Raw genomic sequence first — 26,429 nt, 5'->3', positions numbered from 1 at the left:
AAGCAGATATGAAAGTGAGACATGGAGAGGCCATTTCAACCACATGAAAACAAAAAAATATATCTGGTGTCCAGCTATCAGATGGAGAGAAGAGAGGCGAGTGAGAACTCAACACATCATTAGAGAAAGTGGTTAATTATGAGACCAAAGCTGAAAAGCAATGCTTGCTTAAGTGAAAACAATGCAGTAATCCTACTTGGAAACTCAGAGTGATTTTATAGATGTGTTTAAAATTTAACATTTACAAAAAGAACTGGGATGCCCAAATATAGTCACAACTCTATAACTTAATGCAAACATGTGCTTTATTTAACTGTAGTAAAAAAAAAAAAAAAAATCCAACAGAAGATAAACATGGAAAAAACATATTTACATATTACAGAACATCCCACTTATTAAGAGATCACTTTTCTGAAAAACTCAACCACTCAATCACTCAAAATATGGCCAAGACACAAGATAGCCATACTTGTGCTACCAGATAGCAATACTCACAGGACTGTGGTTTCGGATTTTATTATGATCCTCCGGTCATTACTGTTGTAATAAACTGGATTGTCCAGACCCTCCACACAGGTAACATATTAGAAACAATGGCACGACTATGTGGGTGAAAAGAGAAAGCTCACAGCCTTACAGCAAAAGTGGACTAAGAAGCAGGCAGTGGAGACCCACCTCATGCCAAAGCAAAGATCCTTACAAACCTCAGTAACCACCAGGGTGTCACCAGGTACTTACAAGGTTCAATGACTATTCACAGTGACACCACAGCATCCAAACAAAACAAGCTTCGATTGTCCTGAGGATTGAGCAGAGATACTACACAGTGTCATGCAGAGAGGGAGGGACTAAGTCATAAGAAGTGAATTCAAATCCAACTATTCCATTATTATCTCTAAGGCTTCAGGCAAGTCACTTAATCTCTCAGGGACAGCTTTCTCGGCACAAAAGGGTCACCGTCCTACCCATCGCACAGGACTGTCAGAGCAATGAAATGAGACCGTACAGAGTGAGTACTGGGTAAACTATGACCTGCAAACAGACTCTATCTGCAGAGCAAATTTTAGAAAGATGTTCATTAACATTTTTAAAAACTGTTTTAGAATTCTGAACTATGAATGAAGCAAGCTTCTGTTATACAGAAATACAAATAATAAAAGACATCTTCCTCTAAGGTTTTATATAAGCTAACATGTAGTCCGTATGAACACAATTTAGAAAAGCATCTCTTACCAGTCATCAGTTTTTTGCAATAACTTTGTTTCAAAGAAAATGCAGCTTTTCCTCCAGTTCAGACATAGGATCTCTGCTACATACAGGCTAGAGTCCAACCATTTGAAAGTAAAGTTAAATGGACTGAACTTCTCAACTAATTTTCCTCTGTGGGGGATGGACAACAGGCCAGTAAGCATAATGACAGAAAAATCTCCAGATTAGGGCAGATATTCGTCAGACATTGCTATTCATGAGCTTTCCCTTGGGCCGGGGAGCAGGTGCAAGTAACGCACGGAGTGCATTAGCAGGCTCTGCACAGCTGTGCTCCAGCAGGGAGCAAGGTCCATGCTGGAAATCGCTCAGTCCTGCTTGCGAGTTTTCAAGCATTTCCCCTTAACCACCAGCATGGCCCTGGGCTGGGAGGCCCAGAGGGAAACCTAGAAGAGGACTTACTATGGTGAATGAATGCTCAGGTGCTCAACAGCGCTGCTCAGTTCTCAGACCAGGTGGTTTTTCTGGGATGCACCACTAATCTGCATTCCATCTCAAGATACTTCTGGTGGTAGAGGCCTTCCTACAACAGTAATATGATGATGGACTAGCTGCAGAAACTCCATCACAGTTTGTGAGGGAGCTACCTGGAACACAGCATAATAAAACCCTACCACCGGAAGTGAAGTCTTCTGAAAGCATAATTTTGCCAGTCAAAGGCTGTGACCCAATAGGTAGTGATAAAAATCAGTTTAGTAGGTCGGGACTGACGTCTTCTGTCTAATAAAATATAACAGAATAAAACAGAAGAGAAGGGCTTCCCTGGTGGCGCAGTGGTTGAGAGTCCACCTGCCGATGCAGGGGACACGGGTTCGTGCCCCGGTCCGGGAAGATCCCACGTGCCGCGGAGCGGCTGGGCCCGTGAGCCATGGCTGCCGAGCCTGCGCGTCCGGAGCCTGTGCTCTGCAGCGGGAGAGGCCACGACAGTGAGAGGCCCGCGTAACGCCAAAAAAAAAAAAAAAAAACCAGAAGAGAAAAGAGAGGGTATCACATGTAGCCATGCAATAAAGGTAAGCAGTTTCACACAGCTTTTGTTTCATTTTATATAGATGCAAATGTGTGTATATATGTATATGAATGTATGTGTGTGTATATATGTGTGTGTTTATATGCGTTGTATAGACTAGGAACAAAAGTAATGTGTACTTGTTACTCTGGACACAGGCAAAACTTCTGAAAGTCACTGACTTAAACAACTATAATTAAACTTCTTGGGCACTGAAAAACTCAACATTCACATCATAGATCTACTACAGAAGGTTCTTTCTCCCATTCCAAACAAACATTTATTGGAGAGAAACTTAGCTTAACTTTCTCAGAAACTAGAGGAAACTTTAGCAATTGTGTTTTTGTTCAGACCTTTATTAGCTGGAATTGAAACATAACCTTTTGGATTTCTAAACTCAGTTACATAACTCTCCCCTAGTTACAATGACAGGAGCACACAGATCCACGGGACAAACTAACGCATACCCCAGTGTGTGGGACGTAACCAAGGTCTGATGATTCAAAGGAACACTGAAGGAGACCAATCCCAAACTCTCCAGCTCCCTAAAGCACACAAGAACATCCCAAATGCAACAAGCTGTCTCAAAAATTGCTTACAAATCAAACAGAACCGGGGTCCTTAGAATAGAACAACATTCAGACATTCAGACTTAAGGACAAAGAATTGGACGTGGAAAGCTGGCAAGGAAAAAAAGGACTTAAATGATCTTTTTATAGTTGGAATACAGTGTGTTGATTAACTCTGCAATAAAATTACTTTAAGGTGAAAATCAAAGTTCTTTTTCCAGGAAGTCAAAGCACTCCATGTACTTTCCATTGGTGAAAACAAAGTATGTAAATAAATAACCACCAGTCAAGATGACCAGAGCAACCAATCCAACAACTGCCCACCGGGGTAAACTCAAACTGACTTCTGTATTCTTTGCAAAAGAATCCCCAGCCACTCAAGACTGAAGCAATACACACCTGTGTCCAGGTAGGAATTCTGGCTAATCCGGAAACACCAGATACCCAGCTTCTACTTTAGCTGAGGCGCTTCTAGTTACAAAGTGAAAGAGAACCTTCAGGAATAGAGGCAAAGGAATTGTAACAACAATAAAATATATTTATTCTCACTCTCTCTTTTTGAAGTTTACTAAAAAACCCCCCAAAATCAAGTGATACAGTTTACTGAAATCTCAACTGCTTGTGGCTTTTACTTACAACTGGGCTTCCCTTAGAGAAAGATAAATATACATTAAACTCTAATCTGACAATTCACTTGCACCACTGAAATTATACTAACCAGTGAACAGATTAGCCTTTATCCTTACTCCACACTTCTTTCAACCATGTACAGAAACTTTATTAAGCTATGCCTTAAAAGCAAACAAACCTTAACTATTACAAGTGCACAATTAGTCCTGCAAGGGGCATATGCAGAAACATGTCAGAGTCCCAGCAGACTACTATTATTTTATTGATTTAGAAGATGGGATCAGAAAAGTGTTCGAAAAAAGAAGGCAGAAGAGAGATGTATGGAGACTCATTATCTCTTCTCTCCTTATATCTTTTATCCTCCCTTCTTCCCTCCTATCTATTGCCACCTTCTTCCATTATCTTCCATTCATTACTGCCCCCAACACAGCCTTTTCTGAAAATAGGAGGGCACGTAAATGGCAGGATAGAATCACTCTTCATTCCACCAGCCTTAATGAGAGCCTGCTCTAGGGAAGGCTGTGTGTCAGGTCACTCAAGGTCACTCACAAGCCAAGCCATTTTCCCGTTGAATCTAGGAGAGGTTCACTCTTCCAAGTGGCTTTCTCAAGGTGTTGCTTTATATCAAGTCTACAAGGCAACAGTAGCTCTCAAAACACAAGAATCCACAACCCACACCCAGATCCTGGGAATAAGTCTAAGTAAAGGGTGGTATTGAGGGAGGGAACTAACTGAGAACTCCGGTTAACAAATGCCCCTAGGGAGATGGTCTCAGACACCTGCTTCCTAGGCAAGCGCTCACCATGTATTGTACATGTATAAGTGGCCAAAATGTGATGCACCCAGAATAGTGATGGGTTCTAGCAAGAACTAAATAAATAGCTGTTGATCTAATGTCTCTGGTGACTAGTCGGTCATCAAATGTCAGCTATAAATGACAGAGAACACCTTGCAATGCTGCATTTGATGATACAGAGAAGTTCAGTAAAGGCTGAAGTGGGGCAGACCGCAGAGACACCACTGCAACCAGCTTCTGGCTCCCCCAGCCTCACACCACACATGTCTGTGTCTAGGAACAATGTGTACGTTGATTACATGTAAGTTTTCCAATCACGTTTATCATCACAGTGATCACCATAAATATCACCTTTAATTAGGAAGATTAGAAATACAAGGTGTAACTACCCACATTTCATAAAGCTAGAAAAGTATAACTAACTATACCTTTGAAAATCACAGATGCTGTTGCTACACTAACAATTATTAAAACCTATGACTTACCTTAACAAAGAGGGCCTAACATGGAAATCTGTGGTTCCATAACTGCTTTCCTCACGTGCCTACATAATCACTTCGACCAGCACTTTTGCCTCTTTTCAACCTCTACAGCCCCTATATGGCAGGATTCTAGTTCCAAACGCTCCAATCCATTCTGCATGCCAAAACCAGAGCAATTTCCTTCAGCACTGCTCATCATGTGTTGACACAACTAGTATTTACTCACTATCTGTAAAGTACAAGACACTGGATAAGACACAGGCTAGACTTAAAAGGGCTTCATATAAGCACATACCCAAAGAGTCTCAAAGCAGAGCATTTGCCCTGAAAACAGAAGCTAACGAGTCAAAGACCCCAAAATGCCCTAAGTGCTTTCAATGTCATTTCTCTTTCTTCTGAAGAATTATGCTTGGTTCCCTGTCTCACCACATATATTTCTCTGCCCAGTTTTCAGTTCTCCCTAACGATCTAATCCTTCTTTATCAAACCAACTATTATTTTTATTGACCACTTATGGTATCCAGACAGTATTTATTAAATGAGTTCATCCATGTACTGTGTCATTAAGAGTGTCGAGCCATGGCACACACCCATTAAATGTTAGCTATTGTTACTACTTAAGGGGGGCGGGGGCTTGACTGATTTAGACACGACTTCCAATTTAGTATTTTAATCATGTCAGGATTTGACATAAAAACTGAGGTATAAATTACTTGAAAATTATGTAAAGGAAGTGATAGCTTCCATTTGGGTTGCCTAGGTTACACAAGTAGTTTATAAAGCAATTACTTCTATACTGAAAATTCTGAGATTAGTATCTATATATTCTATACAAGGATAAAGACCTCTTTTGACTCAACTACTGATAGTGAAGGGATTGCCAACCCAGGGGCAGTACCATTAAATACAACCAGATTCAATCTGTAGGCTGATAACAGTATCTATAAAACACACACTCATCTATTCAATAAACAAGCTGTACCTGCTACCCATACGTATGGTGAATAGGTATTATCCTATTTTACTGAAATGAAAACTAGAGCTTAAACAGATCATGTGATTTGTTTCATGTCACACAATTAGCGAGTGACAGAAGCAAAACATCCAGATTTCCTGACCTAGTGGTCTTTGCATCATTCATTCTCTTCCAATGAAAATTTACTGAACACTTACTATGGGCCAGGCCTGGGGAAACACTGGTTGTCAAAACAAACCCAAATAATCACTCCTGTCTTAGAGGTTAAATTCTAGTTTGAGGAGACAGGCAGTACTAAAAATAAATACGAAAAGTATATAGTATATTAGATGGTGGAAAGCGCTTCAGAGTAAAACAGAGATATGGATAGAAGGGTCAGGATGAAGATGTGGCGATTTTATTATTATTACTTTTTTTTTTTTGCAGGTGGAAATCCACTTGAAACTTTATTAAGGTCTCAAGCTACTTGTGTATATGCTTTGTAAATCTTTGTTTCCCTTCATTTCTTTCTCTTAGATATTTGTTTTATAAGGAAACATTTTGTGTTTTCTTAGTCTGATAAATATTTATTGACCATCTAATATATTCTGCTCTAAGCACTGTAAAATGTCCAGGTAGCACAAAGGCAAAAAAGGCAAATTATCTTCCCTTAGGGTTTCAGAGTTCAATGGGGGACACTAACATTGATATGACCACGTGATAAGAGATGTCAGCAGAAGTTGTGCCAGATGGAGTCATGGCTTACACTACTGTAGGTCTGGGAGAACATATATGTTTATTTGAAAACATAAGTGCTAAGTCTATCATCAAGTGACGGAAGCAAAGACTGCTTAGATCACGCATGCCTTTCTATTTGCTGATAAGTAGTGACAAACGTTACCTTGGAACAGGAAAATTATTCACATCAGTAAATACTTAAAGCTTAGCTTCACGAAAAGATCAACTTCCTATAGGCAGCTCTGTGTAGGGCTGCTGGCATTAAGCGACCCCGGAGCAGATGCACCGAAGTTCAGACTCCGGTGTCCTCGCTTAGACTATATCCCCGTCATCCACAAGGCAGAGCACCAAAGGAAAGGAATACAGCTGCAGAGGGCAAGGTGCTTCCCTTGGAGTCTAGTCTTATGGTGGGACCAGTGCTACTGAGCCCATCTCCCTGTTCCACAGGATGGCATGGGAAATGAGGAGACCATACACGTGCCAACTCTCTGAAGATGTGGCAATTTTAAATAAGGTCCCTGGTGATTTTTGAGCGAAGACCTGGCAAGAGTGTGAGAGGGAGAGAGAGAATTGTGTGCACAGCTGGGATTCTAAACGGAGGGCAAGGTCAAGCTGCACGGCGTGTTCTCACAGCCGCAAGGAGCCTGGTCTGACTCAGTGGAGAGTGAAGGGAAAGCACAGGTGATGAGGTTGGGGAAGCAATGGGGTGAGGGAGGCCGATCACATAGGGCCTCACAGAACACTGTAAAGACGTTATTAAACTGTCTGAGAAGGGTTTTAAGCAGTGAAGTTACACGGCTCGACCTATGTTTGATGTTTTACAGGGTTGCTGAGGCTGTGTTAAGACTGCCTGGCTTGGGGTGAGGGAGAACAAGAGTGAAAGCAGGAAAACCGGTTAAGAAAAGATTGCGATAGCGCCGAGTTGCCTCTCCTTATCAGGCATGGCATCGTGCAACCCACACCTCATCCCTGTTCACAAAGTCAACTTTACTCGTGGTCAAAACAGCCAGGATCAAACGCTTGTACAAAGTGTTTCATACGTGCACGGTTTGCATGGAGCAACAGGAAACAGCAGACTGCCACCAAATTTATGTTCCCACAAACTGCACCCTCTCTTTTGTTACACTCAGAAAAGTCCAGAGTCAGGCGCACTTGTAAGATTATATTTATCAGTATAATCGACAAAGTAAGCATGCAGTGCTACCTATAACCCACCATGCTGTAAGCAAATTCAGAGAGTACTGTTTGGCACGTGGGCCCGGGCAAACAGCACTATTAACAGTGTCCCAGGTGGGTTCCGTTCACGTTCACGCAGTCAGCATCCCTTTATTGGGTACTTAGCCTTGGGGATAGAAAAGATAAGGAAGACTTGGTCTCTGTCCTAAAAGAATTCACAGTCTAGCCCAAGTCACAGACGAGTAAACAAATAAGTGCAACCCGGTGTGTGACAGACGCAATTACAAAGGTATGCAGGAGGTCAGGAGTAACACAGAGAAGGGAGAAATCAGCTCTACCCTCTGGGAATCAGGGAGGACTTCACAGTTTTAAAGCAGGAAGTAACAGACAGAGGAGGAGACTGGAGCATCCTGACTCAGGGAATGGGACATGAAAGTTCGGGAGTTGTGAAAGAGCTGTGGGTCTGTTTGCTATTTCTGGAGTGAAAAGGGAGAGGGGACAGGGAGGCGTCAGATGGAGGAGGATCTCCTGCTATGTTTAATGATAAGGACTTCATTCCATGCACACTGGGAGCCACAGAAGAATGACCCCATTAGACAACAGTCCCCCTTTATCCACGGGGGACACGTTCCAAGACCCCCAGTGCGTGTCTGAAACCAAGGATAGTACCGAATCCTACGTACGCTGTTTTTTCCTATACATACCTATGATAAAGTTTAATTTATAAATTAGGCACAATAAGAGATTAGCAGCAATAACCAATAATAAAATAGAACAGTTATGACAATATACTGTAACAAAAGTTATGTGGATATGGTCTCTTTCTTTCAGAATATCTTATTGTACAAATTTAATGTCTTTTCCATCTTAAGTAAGCACTTATCACACACTGTGGCTGTAGCTTTTGCAGTTTGAGGTGCAACAGCAAAACTCGCATGAATTTCTTTTTCCTTCCTCATAATTTCACAGACAGAAGACTCCTTCTTACCGTAGATCTTAGCAACCTCAGCATATGATTTTTTTTTTTCTATCCTTACATTGAGAAGTTCACCTTTTCACTTAAAGGAAGCACTTTATGGCTTCTCTTTGTCTTATCTGAATTATCAACATCATTATTCTTGCACTTTGGGGCTGTTATTAAGTATAATGAGGGTGACTAGAACACAAGCACTGCTATACCACGATACCACACCAGTCGATCTGATAACTGAGATGAGACAGCTATTAAGTGACTAACGGGCGGGATACCCTGAGCAAAAGGATGATTCACGTCTCTGGCAGGACAGGGCAGGATGTTGGTAGATTTCATCATACCTTTCAGAATGACGTGCGATTTAAAAGTTATTAATTATTCCTGGAATTTTCCTTTAATATTTTCGGATTACAGTTGACCACGGGTAACTGAAACCATAGAACGTGGAACCGTGGATAAGGGGGGACTATGGTATTTGTATTTTAGGAAGATCACTCTGTTTACCGTGTAGACTCAAGAATAGCTCAAAGGCGGCAAGAGTGAAGATAACAAGAGTAGAAGACCATTCAGAAGGCCAGGTAAGAGCTGATGAGGGCCTGGACCACAGTAAGGATGGACAAATGGGTGCAGACACAACAGGCCTTCAGGTAAAACTCATAGGATTGGAGCTACCTGAAGTATTTAATAGGAAATACTGTGGTAAAAACAAAACACACACACACACACACACACACACACACACACATCATTCAATTTGATAGAAAATGATAGATAAACCCCAAACCCCTGAAATTACATGAAAATATAACACTTCCTATGACTATAATATTGATACATAATTATATAAATATAATATGAATTGTAAGAGACATAAAAATTAACCCTAATTAATGTGCAGTGTCTTTTTAAATTATTTTTTAAATAACTGTTTGAAAAGAACAATTTCAAAAAAGTTTTCAAAACCCAGTAAAGGGGCTTCCCTGGTGGCGCAGTGGTTGAGAATCCGCCTGTCGATGCAGGGGACTCGGGTTCGTGCCCTGGTCCGGGAAGATCCCACATGCCGCGGAGCGGCTGGGCCCGTGAGCCATGGCCGCTGAGCCTGTGCTTCCGGAGCCTGTGCTCCGCAACGGGAGAGGTCACAACAGTGAGAGGCCCGCGTACAACAACAACAACAACAACAACAACAACAAACCCAGTAAAGACATTTCCATGGAAAAGAACACAGGTTATATTAACTATACGTTAATTTGTTAATTAATTGAATTTTTAAAAAGAAAGAAAAAGAACACAGGTTACTCACTTCCAAACCCAAGCTCTGACAATAAGTAACTTCCTTCATTACTCTACGATACTTCCAGTAATTTAAATAAGTATCTAAGTCTCAAAACAAACCCACAAACTTTTAAAAACAAGTAAATAAGAGTATTAGTTAAAATATTTCAATAGAACTTCATCAATTTAATAACAAACAGGATCATTTTTGCAATAAAGCAAGGCAGCGAGACAACAGAGATTCCCAACTTCAAAAGAAAAAACAGGGCTTCCCTGGTGACACAGTGGTTGAGAGTCCGCCTGCCGATGCAGGGGACACGGGTTCATGCCCCAGTCCGGGAAGATCCCACATGCCGTGGAGCGGCTGGGCCCGTGAGCCACGGCCGCTGGGCCTGCACGTCCGGGCCGCTGAGCCTGCACGTCCGGAGCCTGTGCTCCGCAACGGGAGAGGCCACAACAGTTAGAGGCCCGCATAACACACACACACACACACGCACACGCACATGCACACGCACACACACCAACAATCAAAGGTTAATAAAGGGCAGTCTCGATGAACCAGATAAAATATTAAGTGGCCCTCACTGTCTCTCTCACAACTTCAGTAGAAAGAAAGAAAACATTACATTCACTGCACTGAGAATATTATTCTTATCTCTTTTTATTAAGACACCAAGATAAACTCCATTGAGCTATTTTTCCAACGTACATAGCGACCCTCAGGATAAATATTACTTGTTTAATTTTACTATCAAATTTGGGGTTCTGCTTTGACAATATCTGCTAATATTTTTCAGGGTTTTTTTAATGCCACGAAGGAAATGTTCTTAAATCTTATACTGTTAAGGATTTTATGATCAAAAATAAATTACAGGTATTTACATAGAAACAGGATCTTGACCTTGCTGCTTTTAGTCTGCCGTGCCATTTTCCTCCACTGTAGTATCTGAAGTCACTGCTAATCTAATTATGCACAAGGCTTCTGTTTTCTGCAACTATTTTATTAGGGAGGACACTGGGATGAAATTATTTTAAATACAGCCAACTCCACACGATTATCTAGTGTATGGATTATTCATTACCCTTGATAGCTAGCAAGGTCATTCTCTGGTCATTTTTGTTGTTCTCGGAAAGGGAGGGAACGGAAATCCAAATGATTCAAATTTTGTAATGTTGTTAATACATATGGCAATGCCCAGAAGAACAGAATGAAAGCATTTTTTAAATTGCAGCCGGGCATGTCAATTACCCAGTCTCCTGACCTGCCAATACCAGGATCATCAATCATGCCTCTGCCCAGCTGAACACGGAACTGGGGCTCCAACAAAACACGCTCTGCTCAATGAGAGGACACGCCATTATTATTCCTCCTCTTTTGGTTTTAATTGACAAGAGAAGAGTAAGTAAGCAAGATAGGGGAAGCACAGAATAAATAACTACTGGTCATTAGTTTCCCTTGAGAACCTTCCAGAGTGCTGGAAACAAAGCAGGAGCTCATTAAATATTGTTGAAATCAATGCACAGCCAGAAGACCATGCAAAACATGGAAATGCTCCATATAAAGTACCTTCTCATCTAAGCCACTCACTTTACACTTTTTCACAATTATCCTGCATTTTCTCTTTAATTCTCCCTTAAGTGCCTTATCTGCTTCTCCACTGAAGTATGAACTCCATGACTTCAGGGCCTGTGTGCTATACATTTCTCTGTATCCCACACGTGGTACTCAGTGAGAATTCCTCCTAAATACTCTACAACTCCACGTGAAAAGCAACGTATGGTCTCATCTACAACTGACTTCTACTTTCTGACTACACAGGCATCTAGTAAAACAGCTCATGATTCACTAAATGTAACATTCAAAAGGACAGTAATTCACACCCTTGATTTTTATGGCTAATTAAGTCAAAACATCATCTGCTGTTAGAGTGGGTCACATCACATGAAGAATATAAGGACGGGTCACTGCTGTTACTCAATTCATTTTTACCTTCCAGAGTACAAATGTCAATGCAAGAGAGTTTTGAAACTTGCCATGTGCTAGAACAAGAGAAAGCACACAGGTCCTTACTTGTGATTGCTTTGGACACATAAATACGTATCTTCTAGTTACTTTTTAGGCTCAGGAATTTATTTTATCCTTAGCTTCTCGAGTATAAGCGGTAACAATGGATTGTAAAGCTATGGGTCTATGTACTGATAGATATCCATAAAGGTAACCACTCAAACACTTTAATCTGATGTTACTGATAAGCAATCTAGCATGGAGATTCACTATAAAAAGAACTTCTAAAACAAAACTTGAAAGAACTGTTTTATACAATGAACATGCATCTTATTCAACATACTACCTACACTGATAGCAGGGATTCAGTGGGCTAATTGTGCAAAGCCATGCGACCTGGAGATGTAGGCAGGGAGCAGGGCAAGCACTCCGGCCTTGCAGCAGCTGCTGGATGGGAGGGAGAAAGCCTGTAGAACCGGACACCTCATCAGACAGAGATCCCTTGGGGGGATGCGGCGGGGAAAGGGAAGAACACAGACAGGACCACTGACACAAGGCTGACTTGTTAAGCTACACTGCCCTACTTCTGGCTGTCACTGCTTGATGGCAGTATATGTATGCATGGGAGAAGAGGGAGAGCAAGCTTTTAGAAACCTGTGTATATCAAAAAATGTGAATATAAGGTCAGGGGGTTAGGGAGCAGGCTGAAAGGAAAGTGGATTTGGATGCCTGTGGTCTAGGCAGACAGATATAAAAGAAAGATGCTACACAATCCCCATCAGACCAATATGTCTTCGATGCATATTTATTTGCCAACAAATCCTAATATGGCCACTGGGCATTCTTAGCACTGACTGATAATCCTTGTTAGACTTTTAGCTTATTTGATGCTCCAAAAAAAAAAAAAAAGAAACAAAACTCCAATCCTGTGTAACTTTTCTGAAAGATTTTCCCTCTTTTGATCTGTAAGCGTAAACAAATGTCACTCTGTATTTCTCCAAGGGAAAGAATTATGTGGAATAAAGATCAACTGTTATAATGCCCCTGAGGCAACATGTCAAAGTTGGGAGCCAATTTTCTTTTGCAAGTCAAATATGTAAAAAGACTCTAAGACCACGAATTCTGATCTATAGGCAGCTTTTTAAGGACTTTCCCCTAACTGCACATGTCAAAAGTGATAATATTATCCATGTCCAACTATTTCTAAGAACCATATAAATTTACACACTGTATTATGCCACCATTTATCTTCATGAGGCTACTGTATCCCCTAATACTGTAAGGGATAAAGAGCACAATCTTTTGTATTGTTACATAAACAAGTCCTCCCTCTACAAATCGCCCCTGGTCTTTACAATGACTTCTTTATTTTTCACAAGTCAAGTGTACAGTATTTGCTTCATTTCCCAACTAAAACTAATCCATGCAAATTCACAGTCTCTTTCCCTTTAGCGTTAATTTAGATGGTGTATCTATGATGGAAATCCTAAAGCCGCGTGCTCACATGAACACAATCTTTAACAGAAACTTGACAGCAGTTGATTTAAAACAAAACAAGTCATAAAAAAGCAACCTCTGGCAAAGGCCAAAGGAATTAAAACTACACCCTCTCGCGACCACAGCACTACTGTATCCACCCTTTGAACATTACAAACCACCCATTTACCAAAACCACAGCTTATTCCTGATTTAGAAAAGTAAAGTTCGTGGACTTACTAAACTACACAACTCCAGTCAGAAAGCACAAATGGCTTTTCTACGCCTGGCAATTATACAGCATCTGAACTAAAAACCTGTGTATTTCGGCTCAGTATCAGCAGACCACTGTGGACCCCCTTCTTGACATAATAAACAACTGACATCTTCAAAGAGCATTAACTAGTCCCTCTTGTGCCAGAGTTTAACAGACAAGAGCAAATGGCTTAACCTACATTATCCATGAAGAAGGGTGCGTTTAATTCTCAGTCCATGGAATATAATTACTGTCCCCCTAAGCACATATTTAACTTAGTTCTCTCACGTTTCAGCAGTTTTATTTCCCAAAAGAAGGGGGAGGACAGGTCCCCGAAAGGTTTTAGTGAGGCTTCTCTTGGCACGGGAAGAATGTGATAAACAGGGAAAATACAAGCATGCGGAATGTCTGGACGAGGTTCCTTTGTAAACCTTAAATAGCGCTCCCCCACTGGGCTGTGACACAGCTCTGAATGGAGAAACCATTTTAGAGCCTAACAATTCAGTCTCTCCAGTAAACGTTCTAAAAGGAAGACCTCAGAAATTCTAAATATAAAACAAGGGTGTGTTTAAGAAATATTGAAGTAGTTCCCTCTTTTCCGCCAGGACTGATATTTTTCTTCACCTTGAAGAAGACAAAACATGTTAAACCTGAGAACAGAGACCAGCAATGATCTGAAAAGGAACTTGAAAGAAATCCAAAAACTCCTTCTGGCCAGGATATCAAGGGCCAGCACTTCGTGTGTTCATTTCCTCGATGTCACCCCAACACCTGTTTAACTCAAGCGTTTGTGTAATTCATCAGTCTTCTTAAAGAAATATGCAGAAAGTTTATCCACGATTCCCAAAGTTTTCTCAGTGCACTGTTTCAGAAAAGAGTGCCATGTCCTAACTTTCAATTGTTGTAAAGAGCAGAAGATTCCTCCCAGGATGTACTTTACCACTGAACTTTGCACAAGTCACATGAGAATGCGGATATGATTTGAGGGGGAGGGCAGGGCTGAGGACACATAACAGCTATTTTATCCTTCTTAGAAGGACACAATCTCAGGTTGAATCTAATTGAAGGAGCATTTTTATTTTAGACATGCAAACAAATGAGTGACACTGAATTCCAATGCAAAAACACACAAAAACTCCTAACAGGGCCAAAAATCGTGAACAGAAATCAGTGATAGAAACAAAGAATTCTAGATAGCAAATTCCCAAAAATGTTTAAATAAAAAAAAGTCAAGTCACCTTTTCTGGGCTGGATTCTGTAGGTCCAGTTTTCATCATCCGCTTCCACCTGCTGCCCACAAACTGAGAGCTCTCCATCACTGCGAAACAGCCTCTTTGTCTGCCTGGACAAGGAGGAGAAATTTATCCAACTCACAGCACGTGAGAGGGAACCTGGGTTTGACTTGAGTCTGAAGGAACCTGAAGAGCCTTCCTTTTTCATCTTCTTTCACATCAAAATCAACTATAGACAAAGGACAGTCCAGCCAACAAAAAGCTCGTTTTCAAAAATCGTTCCAGGTCCTTTCAATGAAACTGCTCCTTCCTACTTGTCCAGACAATACTGAGAGTCAGCCAGGGCATTCTGCAGAAAGATTGCTTCTATGTCACCCAATTATAAAGAAAAGAAAAATGAGAGATTAGGAAACAAAAAAAAAAAAAATTTTTTTCTTTTTTTACCCTAGCCACATTGTGGTACCTGGTCTCTAGATCAGGACCATCCACAGTCCCTACCTCGCCCCCAGAAAATATGAAAATAAAAATAACTAAAAGTATAATTTTAAAAATGAAGCAGGGTGTTCATTTCAGGAACGCTTGTCAGGACTTGGTGAAGAACAGGACCAAGGCACTCCGACTCTTTGGTGTGTACCTAGCATCCCGTACTGTAATCCTACCCCTCTCCCAGGCATCTTTCCCCACAAGGGCAGAAAGCCAGCCGTCTGCTGCAGACAGAAGGAACTCTTCAGGCTGGAGAGAAAGATTCAGCATCAACCCAGGCGCCTAGTTTAAAGTTCACCCACACAGGTGAGTTGGGAGAAATCAGAGAGTTCAGCTCACTTGCCCTCTTTCCTGTCTGTGAAGCACTCAGGAGCCACAGGACTCCACAAACAATAAAACGGGCTGTGTGGCTACTGCTTGGATTACAGAGTAAGCGCTCCTGTGAAAGGCGATAGGCTTTCCCAACACTGAAGCCACCTCATTGGAGACAAAAAACCCCGCCTCCCTGCAGTCAATACTTCAGGGGCAGCTCAAACTTCTGAACTCCGGCAAAGCTACAGAAACGCATACACACTTCTGGACACTTTTTTTTTTTTTTTAAGCCAAAACTTAATTAATTATCATCAGACCACACTTCTGGAAGTGGGATTTTGAGAAGGAGCTTTCAAAGATTCTGTAGTTAGATACACATCCAGCATTCCTAGTTGGATTTAGGAATGTCATCATCTAAGGAAACGTACTTCCAAAGGGAATAAAACTGACCCAGCTATTATGTCACTCCCAGCTTTCAGCGAAGGTGAAATGCAGCCGTTCTTGCACCTGTCATTGCCTCTCCTGTCTTCCACCAGCAGCCAGAGTCGGGGGCTGATGAGCCACTTCTGCCTCCCCACCGGTAGCCCCTGGGGGTCATTCCTCTCTGGCTTTGAATGATTATCCTATCACAGAGAACCATAATCTGAGAGCTATGCTAGTAGCTTTTAGCTGTAGGCTCTAGCCCTTCGTAAACCCTTAATCAGGGCATGCAAAATATCCAGAGCCACATGTTGGAATGAAATTGGGTGCATCATTTCACCCAAGGCCAACATAATTCCATGGTCCTAGGGGTATAAAGAACTTCTGCAACTTTTCATCATAGAGACTTGGGTCAGGATCCTCTCCCCAAAGTGTCATTCAGAGTAAGGGCAAGTAGAGAACTGGGTCCATCTCACTCTCCTGTAATAGCAAATATATTAAAGCTAACAAATTACAATAGAAAATAAACTTTGATTAAAAATAATAAAAGCAGGATTTTGCATCATACATCTACTGCAATTCACTGAGACTGTAAGAAAAAGGCTCTACACGCTTACCAGGACTGGAACATTTATAGAAGAAAAACACAGAGCAGAGCAGCTGCCAAGTGTTCGGTGGATGGACAGCTCATATTACCATGGAAACCACGACAGAGAACAGGTACTAGGACTAAAGGGCAAAGGTGTAGAACAGTCCAGGTAGCAAAAACATGGACTCAGTATAAAAGCTCAAAGTGTCCTCAAGAAATCATGTAGTTTAAACCCCCCAATTTACTGATGGAGAAATTCAGGTCCAGAGAACGTATGTGATTTCATCACTATTATAAGGGCAAAAATGATATAATTACATATAGCATCAATGGCTAACATCAAAGTTCAAATATCCAATATTCTTTCTGAGTCAAAGACTTTGAGAAACTCAAAATATAAAATTAAACTTAGAAAAAAAAAAAGACCCTCATGCCAGAAAATACAAAACACCCCAAATGCTGCTTACCATTTCAGATGTTCATGGGACCCCCTGACATCCAAGTATGCATTCTTTAAGGATCCATGGACCCCAAACAAGGAACACAGTGGTATCCCCACTGATGTCTACATCCTGCAGTTACAGTTTTAATTTAGAAATATCTAAGCTCTGAAATAAACCTCATGCTGTTCTTTATATTCAGCAAGTGCTTTTGAACACTGTCCCCAGACCAGCTTCCTTGGAGTGTGCACACATACACATACAATTGCATAGATGAATTGATGTTATTAGTAACTGGTGTGTTTTCCTCTGGTACCTCCTACACACATCTGAAAAAGAGCTGATGGGAGGGGCTAGAGGAATATTCACTGCCAAGCAATCAAGAAGCAAAATTGGTCCATTCAAGGACTAGACTCATGACTCTTCCTCAAAGTAAATACACACTCACGCTGGACTTCAAAGAAACGTAATGGATTTCCCATCATTCACAAGACCGATGGATATGTTTGCATATAACCAATTCTCCATCTATTAGCTATTCTGTTTCTGTTATATTGAGACTTGATTATTAATATCTTCACTTATGTAAAAGAAGGTCAAATAACTTAACTACTTTTACAACTGGACCAGAGTTCCCCTATGATCAAGATAAAATATAATGACTTAAATCAGCTTTGTAGGAAATATTTGTATTTTAACTATCTGTGTTAGATATGTACTCCAATTAGCTTAGAAAAACACAAGTGAACTGCTTAAAAAGCTATTACATTCATTCAACCTATATTTATGCAGCAACTACGATGAACCACACACTTTAAGTATCTGGACTATCAACCCTAGGGTCTTACAAATCTACCCCTGCCCGCAGCATCGGGGTCATGGCTACTTTGTGCCACGCACATCACATATACTATTGCTAATCTTCATAATAACCCCACAGTGGAAAATCCCTACATTCAGAATATAACCTGTTTCTTCAAATATTAGATTCCACTATAATCTTCAATGTAATAAACCATCATAATTTAACCACTTTTTCCCAAGAAAATCTACAATAGAATACACTCTTCCCAGACCTTTTAAACAGACATGCTGAACAGATTTTTTTATCCACACTCCTTACTGTGCAGTGCTTTCCCATCTCCCCCCTCACTGTCAGGCTGTCAAAGTGAAACTTCTGTTGTCATCATACGTGCCAATAACTGCTCCCTTCCTACCATTTTGCCCCTGCTGAGCTTCAGGCAACAGGAAATCAGATAAATAATCTTGCTTAAATTATATGCTTCATGGAGTCATGAGCACGCACGGAGTGAATACATAGCTTTAGTGGAAAGGAAGGGCTTTGTTACAGTTGCCTCCTGGCCAGCACCCTTGTCCTTTCACTTGCGAGATGGAAGCCCAAGGGTTGTAACGGCTGGAGGAGCAGCCTCTAGATAACGACCCCCAGGTGGACCGAAACCAGGTTTATGATTTATTGCCTCTTTTATATTAAGTTCTTAGCACTTGAGGGTGGTGAGGAAGTTACCCAACGTTACTGACAAAAAGACAAAAAATTACTCTGTATTATTTCAGGAATGATTTAAGTAATACATTAAAGAAAAGTTAACTATAAAAACTGGGATGCACCTGAATATATTACTAAAGGAAGTTCTAGAATCATCTTCTTTGAGAATTCCTGAGTCAAATACCCATTAACTTGGAAAGATTTATTATTTATATTTCCACCAAGAGTCAAAGGGATAGATTGAATACATTTGGAAAGTCCTTGCCAAAAGACACAATATTTCATGTTTCAATATATACTGACATCCTTAAAGATGAGTTAAGCTCAAATGGAAGTTTTTGATTAAATGAAAATTGTTAAACATGACAGGATATAGGATTAGACAAATCTCTCAACTCAATCAGGCATGTAATTGCTGCCCTCGCCATCTGTGTAAAATGCCAGCCAAGAGTAGGAACTAATTTCAAGTGCCATCAGTTTTTGGGCCTCAAAGGCCACAAAGGAGCATTATAACTTTTAATTTCCATGTGTACCTTTTCTGCCCTGACCCTCTGTTACAGAGTCTAAGCTCCTACTGCTAGCCACACAACAGGCCAATAATCGAGAGATAAACTGCTGGGGCAAAGGTTACCGACTTTATAGGGGAAGATGGCAACCAAACAGAAAAGATGGTGGACTTGTGCCCCAAAGAATCATCTTGCCTGAGTGCGAATTCAGGCTCCTTTTATACTAAAAGGGGAGGGAGTAAAGTCAAACATTTCCTGATTCCCATCAGCCTCCAGAGGGGATGTGTTAATTTCATTCCCCCTGCAGTCATTCACAGGTGGGCCTGGTCAGGATAGTTCCTGTGAGCTAAAGGAAGGTATTTTAGCTTAATGCTCATTACCTGGGAAGCAGGGTTCCCAGAGATGGGCCATTATGTATAATTTAAGCTTACAGGTAACATCCCTTTAGTGATTAACTTGTAATAGAATACAAAAGGTTCTTCTTCCTTATTACACCTCTCCCCCAAACCTGGAAGGAAGAATAGGAGAGGCAGAACCCTGATGTCAGAAACCAATGGAGAACAGTGCTGTATGGTCAGAGTTGGTAGGGTTGCTGGCTTGGCTGGAATGGGGCACACAAACAGAAGGCTTAATGAACAGAGACAAGGGTGAAAAAAAACATATACCGCGGCAAGGAGAGTCACTCTGAACTGTGTCTCGTTCTAAAGCAGCCCTGACTGGGTAGAAGCAGTGAAGTGTGTACCCTATCAGATTACCCCATGAGTCACAGAGACCATCAGCTTCTAGGACAGGGTGCAGTAGTTTTTCCAACTGTCATCTCTCGTAAATAATTGAAGAGTAGATCCAAATGCAAACTTTCTATGAGGTAATTTGTACACACGAATAATGAAAGCTTATCTCAACATCTAGAAGTAAACAGTTCGAGCCAGACGTTTATAACTAACAACAAAAAGCCCATATTGGCCCCAGGGCCACAGCAAGCAAACTCCTACAGTACACTAAATCCTCCTTCCTCCTCCACCTCCCATCCCCTGCGGAATTAAGCAACTGATTTACTCAAGAAGGAAGTCAGAGAAGATGAAACATTGCCAATTAACCATTCAGAGAGAGGTCTATTTTTAGGGTTCTCCCCACCTACCACTGCTTCAAAACTTAAAAGCAAAAAAAGCACTGCCTTTACGTTGAGCTCTAGCTTTGAAAGTCAGAATTGGTCCCTTTCGATGGAATTAATAGTGTTTCCCTCAACTGGAAAGATTAAATGCAAACACTTGTATTTATGCATCACCACAAGCCTAAATCCCACCTTTCAGTGTCTTCATGTTTGAAAAGGACTCCTGAACAGTTCTGACACCAAGCCTTAGTGACACTGTTTCCCACAGGATCACTTGACACAGGAGCAATATGGTAGCACATTACTGCTCTCAACCCCCTGGGATGTGGCGTGCTGCAAGGGGGTAAGGCCTATCCCTGGTCAGAAGCTGTCACTGATGGATACTGTCACTGATGTGTACTGTGCGCTGTTAGGGGCTTGCCAAGAATGCAAACTTTGCCCCAACCTTGACCAAGAAAATGTCCCCATCCGAGAAGTTCATACAAGAAGCTCCCCTAAAACTGAGCATTCACTTCGAAGTCCAAGGATGAACCTACTCTGAAACTGAAATAAAACTCCAAATAAAAAAATTTTTAATCATAATCTTTGTACTTCATCCCTCTCCAGATCCTCGTAATTATTATTTTTTCTACTTACTCAACCAGTTCTTCACAAACTTGTCTTGCACATAAATCATAGGAAATCTTATTAAAACACAGAGTCTGATTCAAGTCTAGAATAGGGTCTGAAATTCCGAATTCCCAAAGCACCCAGGTAGGGCCCTGGACCATCTTCGACTTAGCACAGTACTAGCCAATAACGCTCCCCAGAAGCAGGGATCTCATCCTTTTCCCTCCATGTTCCCTACGGTACCTAACACACAGCCAGCACTAACCAATGCTGGTCACAAGAGTGAACAACAGAATCGTCTACTCATTCCCATGTTTCCTCTTTCTTTTGATCTTAGCACGTTCCAGGTCAAAGAGATAATTTGACCTTTATAACTAAATTCCATTCCTTTATCACGAAGTTACAAAAAGCAGAAGTAAAATTTGTAAACTGTTAAAAATATATAATCTGAATTAAAGGGTTAATGATAAATTTCCATTATCCATAGAGTTATACTGCATCACTTTGAGAAGAAAGAAGGTCATTAACTGCTAGGCGGCACACGTTTCTTAAATTTTAAGGACATCTACATTGCTTCCATCCACCAAAACTCTGGAATTCAACGATCCCACCCGGAGCCTGGGACAATCAACAACGAGCCAAAATCAGAAAAGTAGCCCACATCCTACCTGGTAATCCATGCAGACAGGCTGGGACCTCCTGGGTTCCACCATGTAAATTTAGTTGCTCTGTGGCAGTGGAAAAATTTTTTTCGTTAAGTTTTTCTTGGTACATGATTAAGATAGAGAATTTTTTCAGTCAACCTCAAGTGACCTTCCAAAATGTTTATTCTATTTGGCTCTATCTTTAAAACTATATTCACTATGGCTCTCCAGAGCACACCGAATATATCTGTTTTTTTTTAACAGACATTTTATCATTTCAGCTATTCCGTTTATTATACTACCAATTCCATGCTAAACATGTGTTAAGTATTGCTGATACCAGCAATGATTCCACTGAACCAGACAAATGTGTGAGAAATAAATGAGAAATTCAAACATTAAAAAAAAAGGTGGGAGAAACAAAACTTGAAAAGTTCTGAAACCAGTGAGCAAAAGTGGCAATGCCCACCCTGCTTTCAGCCACACTGTTCTAACTGGATCATTCGCTGCCAGATGGATAGGTAAGTGTCGAGTCAGAATGAAGAAATCACAAACTCTCCTGTTGGTTTCTTCCCTCTCACAAAAACCCTGTGAAATATGTATTATCATACATATTTTACAGATGCAGATACCAAGGATAAAGGTGATAAAGTAACTTGCCTAACAACCCCCCACCAAGTTATTAGGTAGCAGAGTTGAGATTTGAGCCAAGGTCTTTCCTACTCCCAAACGCTGCCCTTTCTTCGACCATGCAGACAGCCTCAGCCTCGGGCCTCTCCCCTGGGCTACTACAATACCCTGGGAAAGGGGGCCCCTGCTTTCAGCTGCTCTCCCCTCAGAGCTGTCCTCCACCGGCCAGCTCACACTATATTCTAGGCCCCTGGGCCCCTGACCCTTTTGTGCCTCCATCTGCCAAAACACCTCTCATCTTTTTCACCTGCTTAACTTTTACTCAACCTTCAAAATTTCTGCCAGGAGCTATCTCAGTTGAAATAAGCAAACGTTTATTAGGCGGTATACCGCTTAACTACTGCTGCATAACAAGGCACCCCAAAACTCAGTGGCCTAAAACAACAATCATTTAGGGTTTCTCACGATTCTGTGGGTCATCTGGAGGCCAGCTAATCTAGGCTAGACTCGGCTTGGGGTGGCTCTGCTCCAGTATGCCGGAGACTGAGAAATTTCCTAGGACATGGAAATTATTTTAAAATGGCGGCAGTCCCAGGCGCACTGGGATGGTTGGTCACCCTAGGGATAACCTGTAGGGCTTCTCCTCCCTCCTAGGACCAGCAGGCCAGTCCAGGCTTACCTTTCTCATGGCAGTGGCACCAAAGAGCAAAGCTCAACTGCACCAGCTGCTTCTGCATCAGGGCTGCTAACATTCATTGGCCAAAGCAAGTCACGTGGCCAAGCCAACTTGATTGGGGCGGGGCAACACACTCCACTCACCTGAGCAAGCAAGGGGAAGGGAGTGCCTATTTCTGAATCTCATCTACCACAGGCATCTGCTGGGCAAGTTACTGAGGGTGAGAGACTCCTAGGACATCAGTCCCGACCTCAGGGATTAGACTGCGTTAGATGCCACGTTCCCATGGCACACCATGAAAAGAAATGCTGCCCTTCCCCTAACACATCTGAAATCATGCATTTGCCACGGAAGACTCTAAGCTGCCCAAGTGGGAAAACCGAGGCGTGTACGGTACCTAGCATACAGTAAGGACTAAATCAATGCTTGTTAAACTAAACTGGTCAATTATATGCCCTTCATCATCATAGTCAACTCTCTCTTATATATACTCCAGTTTCTTTACTGGACTACCTCTGACACGCTCCCACACAAAATGATGAATTACATGAAGGGGTCAGCAAAGTTTTTTGTAAAGAGCCAGAGAGAAAATATTTTAGGCTTCGTCAGCTCTACGGTCTCTGTTCCAACGACTCTATCTGCCATTGTGGCAAAAAAAGCACCAGACCGTATGTAAACCCATCAGTGTGGCTGGGTTTCAATAAAACTTTACTTATAACAACAGGTGGTGGGCTGTATTTGGTCGCTAGACCATAGCCTATTGACCCTGGGTTAGAAGAAGAAGTAGGAATGGCACTTGGAGTTGTGCAGACTGCACAAACACAGACAGTTCAAACTATCTGTGACACTGATAGTTCAGTGTTTCCCAAAATGTGTTCCTTAGGATACCGGTATCAGAATCAACTTGGATTGGGGTAGGGGAGTTAGGAGGCCAGGAGGGCTTGTTAAAAATGCACATTCCTGGGCTTCCCTGGTGGCGCAGTGGTTGAGAGTCCGCCTGCCGATGGAGGGGACACGGGTTCGCGCCCCGGTCCGGGAGGATCCCACATGCCACGGAGCGGCTGGGCCCGTGAGCCATGGCCGCTGAGCCTGCGCGTCCGGAGCCTGTGCTCCGCAACGGGCGAGGCCATAACAGTGAGAGGCCCGCCTATCGCCAAAAAAAAAAAAAAAAAAAAAAAGCCACATTCCTGGATCCTATTTAGTTCACACCTCTGGAGAGGAACCTGGGAGTCCACATTTAAATGAGTCTCATGCATGTTACAATTTGAAAATCACTAGTTTCAACATCAGTACACTACGATTCAAACAGACATGCAGAATTCAAATCTTTACTCATTATTTCACTGAAAATGCACAAACATTATATCAAAGTATAGATATAATAACAAATGAATACAAAATAGACTAGGATGATATATCATAGGATATTACAAGAAGGATATAGTATAACAAATTTTTAATTTTTTTTACTTTGGCATTTGTTTTTCCATAATTTGTATGCTAAACACAGGCTATAAATGTTTTAGTCAAGTAATGTTTAATTTTCATGCAGAATTACTTTAGACATAGAGAAAAGGAGAGAAATCAGCACAGATTTAATAGTTAACGTATGGCTATATTTGTTTCAGTTTTCTTTAAAAAAAGTAGTACAGATAAATTTCCCTCTTGTCCCCAATCCCACAGAGGTAACATCATTCTAAATTTGGTGTGTATCATTCCCAAACATATTTTCCACACTTTTTCTACATATCAGTGAGGTCATCAACAAGACCTAGTACTGTTTTGTGTGTCAAAGTTTTATAAATTATATTATACTGCAAATCATTCTTTTTTTAAAAAAATTTATTTATTATTTTATTTATTTTTGACTGCTTTGGGTCTTTGTTGCTGTGCGCGGGCTTTCTCTAGTTCTGGCGAGCGGGGGCTACTCTTCGTTGCGGTGCGCGGGCTTCTCATTGCGGTGGCTTCTCTTGTTGCGGAGCACGGGCTCTAGGCGCGCAGGCTCAGTAGTTGTGGCTCGCAGGCTTCGTTGCTCTGCGGCGTGTGGGAACTTCCCAGACCAGGGCTTGAACCCGTGTCCCCTGCATTGGCAGGCGGATTCTTAACCACTGCGCCACCAGGGAAGCCCTGCAAATCATTCTTAAAGTTATTTTTATAAAATAGTTAATATTTAAAAATTTCCACTCACTCTGCAACCAGAGGCATGATGGGTAAAGGTACCACGGACCTGGTACCTCTCATGAACCAATTCACCTGATCCTTTCCCTACAACCTTGTTTAGGTAGTTAAAGGAACACTTCACAGCAGGGTATGTCTAAGAAAAATCGATATTTAAGCTTCTACACCCGGTGTGCAAATCTGCTTAAGGGAATGGCCTTTTGTGTTTCTCCCACATACCGTGTCCATTAAAATTTCACTCGTTGCATAAGAGTGTTTTCTTTAAAAGCTTAACAAATTTAAGCTTTCTGGAACACATGAAAATATAACAAAGCATATAATGATGGCTTTATATGTTTTTCTGTTCATTCAGCTCAACAATTTTTATAGTCATCAAAATCTCCAAGTAAAAAGGCTGCTTAGAGAGCTTCCCTGGTGGCGCAGTGGTTGAGAGTCCGCCTGCCGATGCAGGGGACGCGGGTTCGTGCCCTGGTCCGGGAGATCCCACATGCCGCGGAGCGGCTGGGCCCGTGAGCCATGACCGCTGAGCCTGCGCGTCCGGAGGGGAGAGGCCACGACAGTGAGAGGCCTGCGTACCGCAAAAAAAAAAAAAGGCTGCTTAGAGAAGAGCAATTCAATCTGATGATGACGACTTTGGCTGTCCCTGTACAATCACATTTGTCACAGTCTTAAATAATAAACTCACTTTGATAAGGAGAAATTCAGAAAACCAACGGCCTAAAAGACACTTAAGACGTTCAGAAATTTTTGGTTGAAACACTTGCTCTCCAGCGTCAAAATGAATGTGTTAAATCAAGGGAATTTTTGTTTCTATAATATGCTTCTTTAAGATAACGCCGTCGAAAAGAACTTCAAAGAAGGATGAAGTATTTCTACAAAATAAACACTAGACTCTTGCCACTGATGGCAGACTGGAGTGGGTGGATAGAGACTGGCTAGCACAGACGAAGGCATTAGTTATGGAGACTCCCCCTTCTAATCTCCCTTCTCCCAGCCCAGCTACTCTGCTGTCTCCCTGAAACGCAGGGACAATTACGACAGGGTTCCCTCAAAAGGCCCCAAGTGAGCAGCACCCTCTGTTCTCATTCCTGGGCTCAACCCCCTGCAAGACAAAGACACCAGGGACCCTTAAAACTAACTGGGGAGATGCTGACCTCACTAGCACTTGATAATTGGTAGGTTATTTTCATCTGCAGCAGCAGTAAAGAGGTAACCATTGATCTTACAGGACTTGAAGTAGAGGTGGCTGGTACACAAGTGGAGATGTCTGGTAAGGCCAGAAGCAGGAGATTAAAATTGTGGCTAGGGCTTCCCTGGTGGCGCAGTGGTTGCGCGTCCGCCTGCCGATGCAGGGGAACCGGGTTCGCGCCCCGATCCGGGAGGATCCCGCGTGCCGCGGAGCGGCTGGGCCCGTGAGCCGTGGCCGCTGAGCCTGCGCGTCCGGAGCCTGTGCTCCGCAACGGGAGAGGCCGCAACAGAGGGAGGCCCGCATACC

General features: G+C 41.9%; 1 protein-coding gene across 5 annotated transcripts in view; it reads right to left on the bottom strand.

The window, feature by feature from the left end:
* Positions 1-26,429, bottom strand: part of NHSL1 (NHS like 1) — a 251,071-nt gene that overhangs the window by 111,931 nt on the left and 112,711 nt on the right. For 2 of the 5 annotated variants that reach the window (XM_055087472.1, XM_007110982.4), the window contains exon 1: positions 14,839-15,216. The exons of the other annotated variants lie outside the window; for them this stretch is intronic. In XM_055087472.1, the coding sequence (XP_054943447.1) occupies positions 14,839-15,040 (202 nt within the window). In that variant the 5' untranslated portion in view covers positions 15,041-15,216. Of the gene's footprint in view, positions 1-14,838; positions 15,217-26,429 lie in introns of those variants that run through there. 5 annotated transcript variants of the gene reach the window in all.

The sequence above is a fragment of the Physeter macrocephalus genome, chromosome 10, assembly GCF_002837175.3.
Source record: "Physeter macrocephalus isolate SW-GA chromosome 10, ASM283717v5, whole genome shotgun sequence".
NCBI classification, from domain to species: domain Eukaryota; kingdom Metazoa; phylum Chordata; class Mammalia; order Artiodactyla; family Physeteridae; genus Physeter; species Physeter macrocephalus.
Note: the sequence above shows the minus strand (reverse complement) of the source record. Positions and strands in the feature narration are given on the sequence as shown.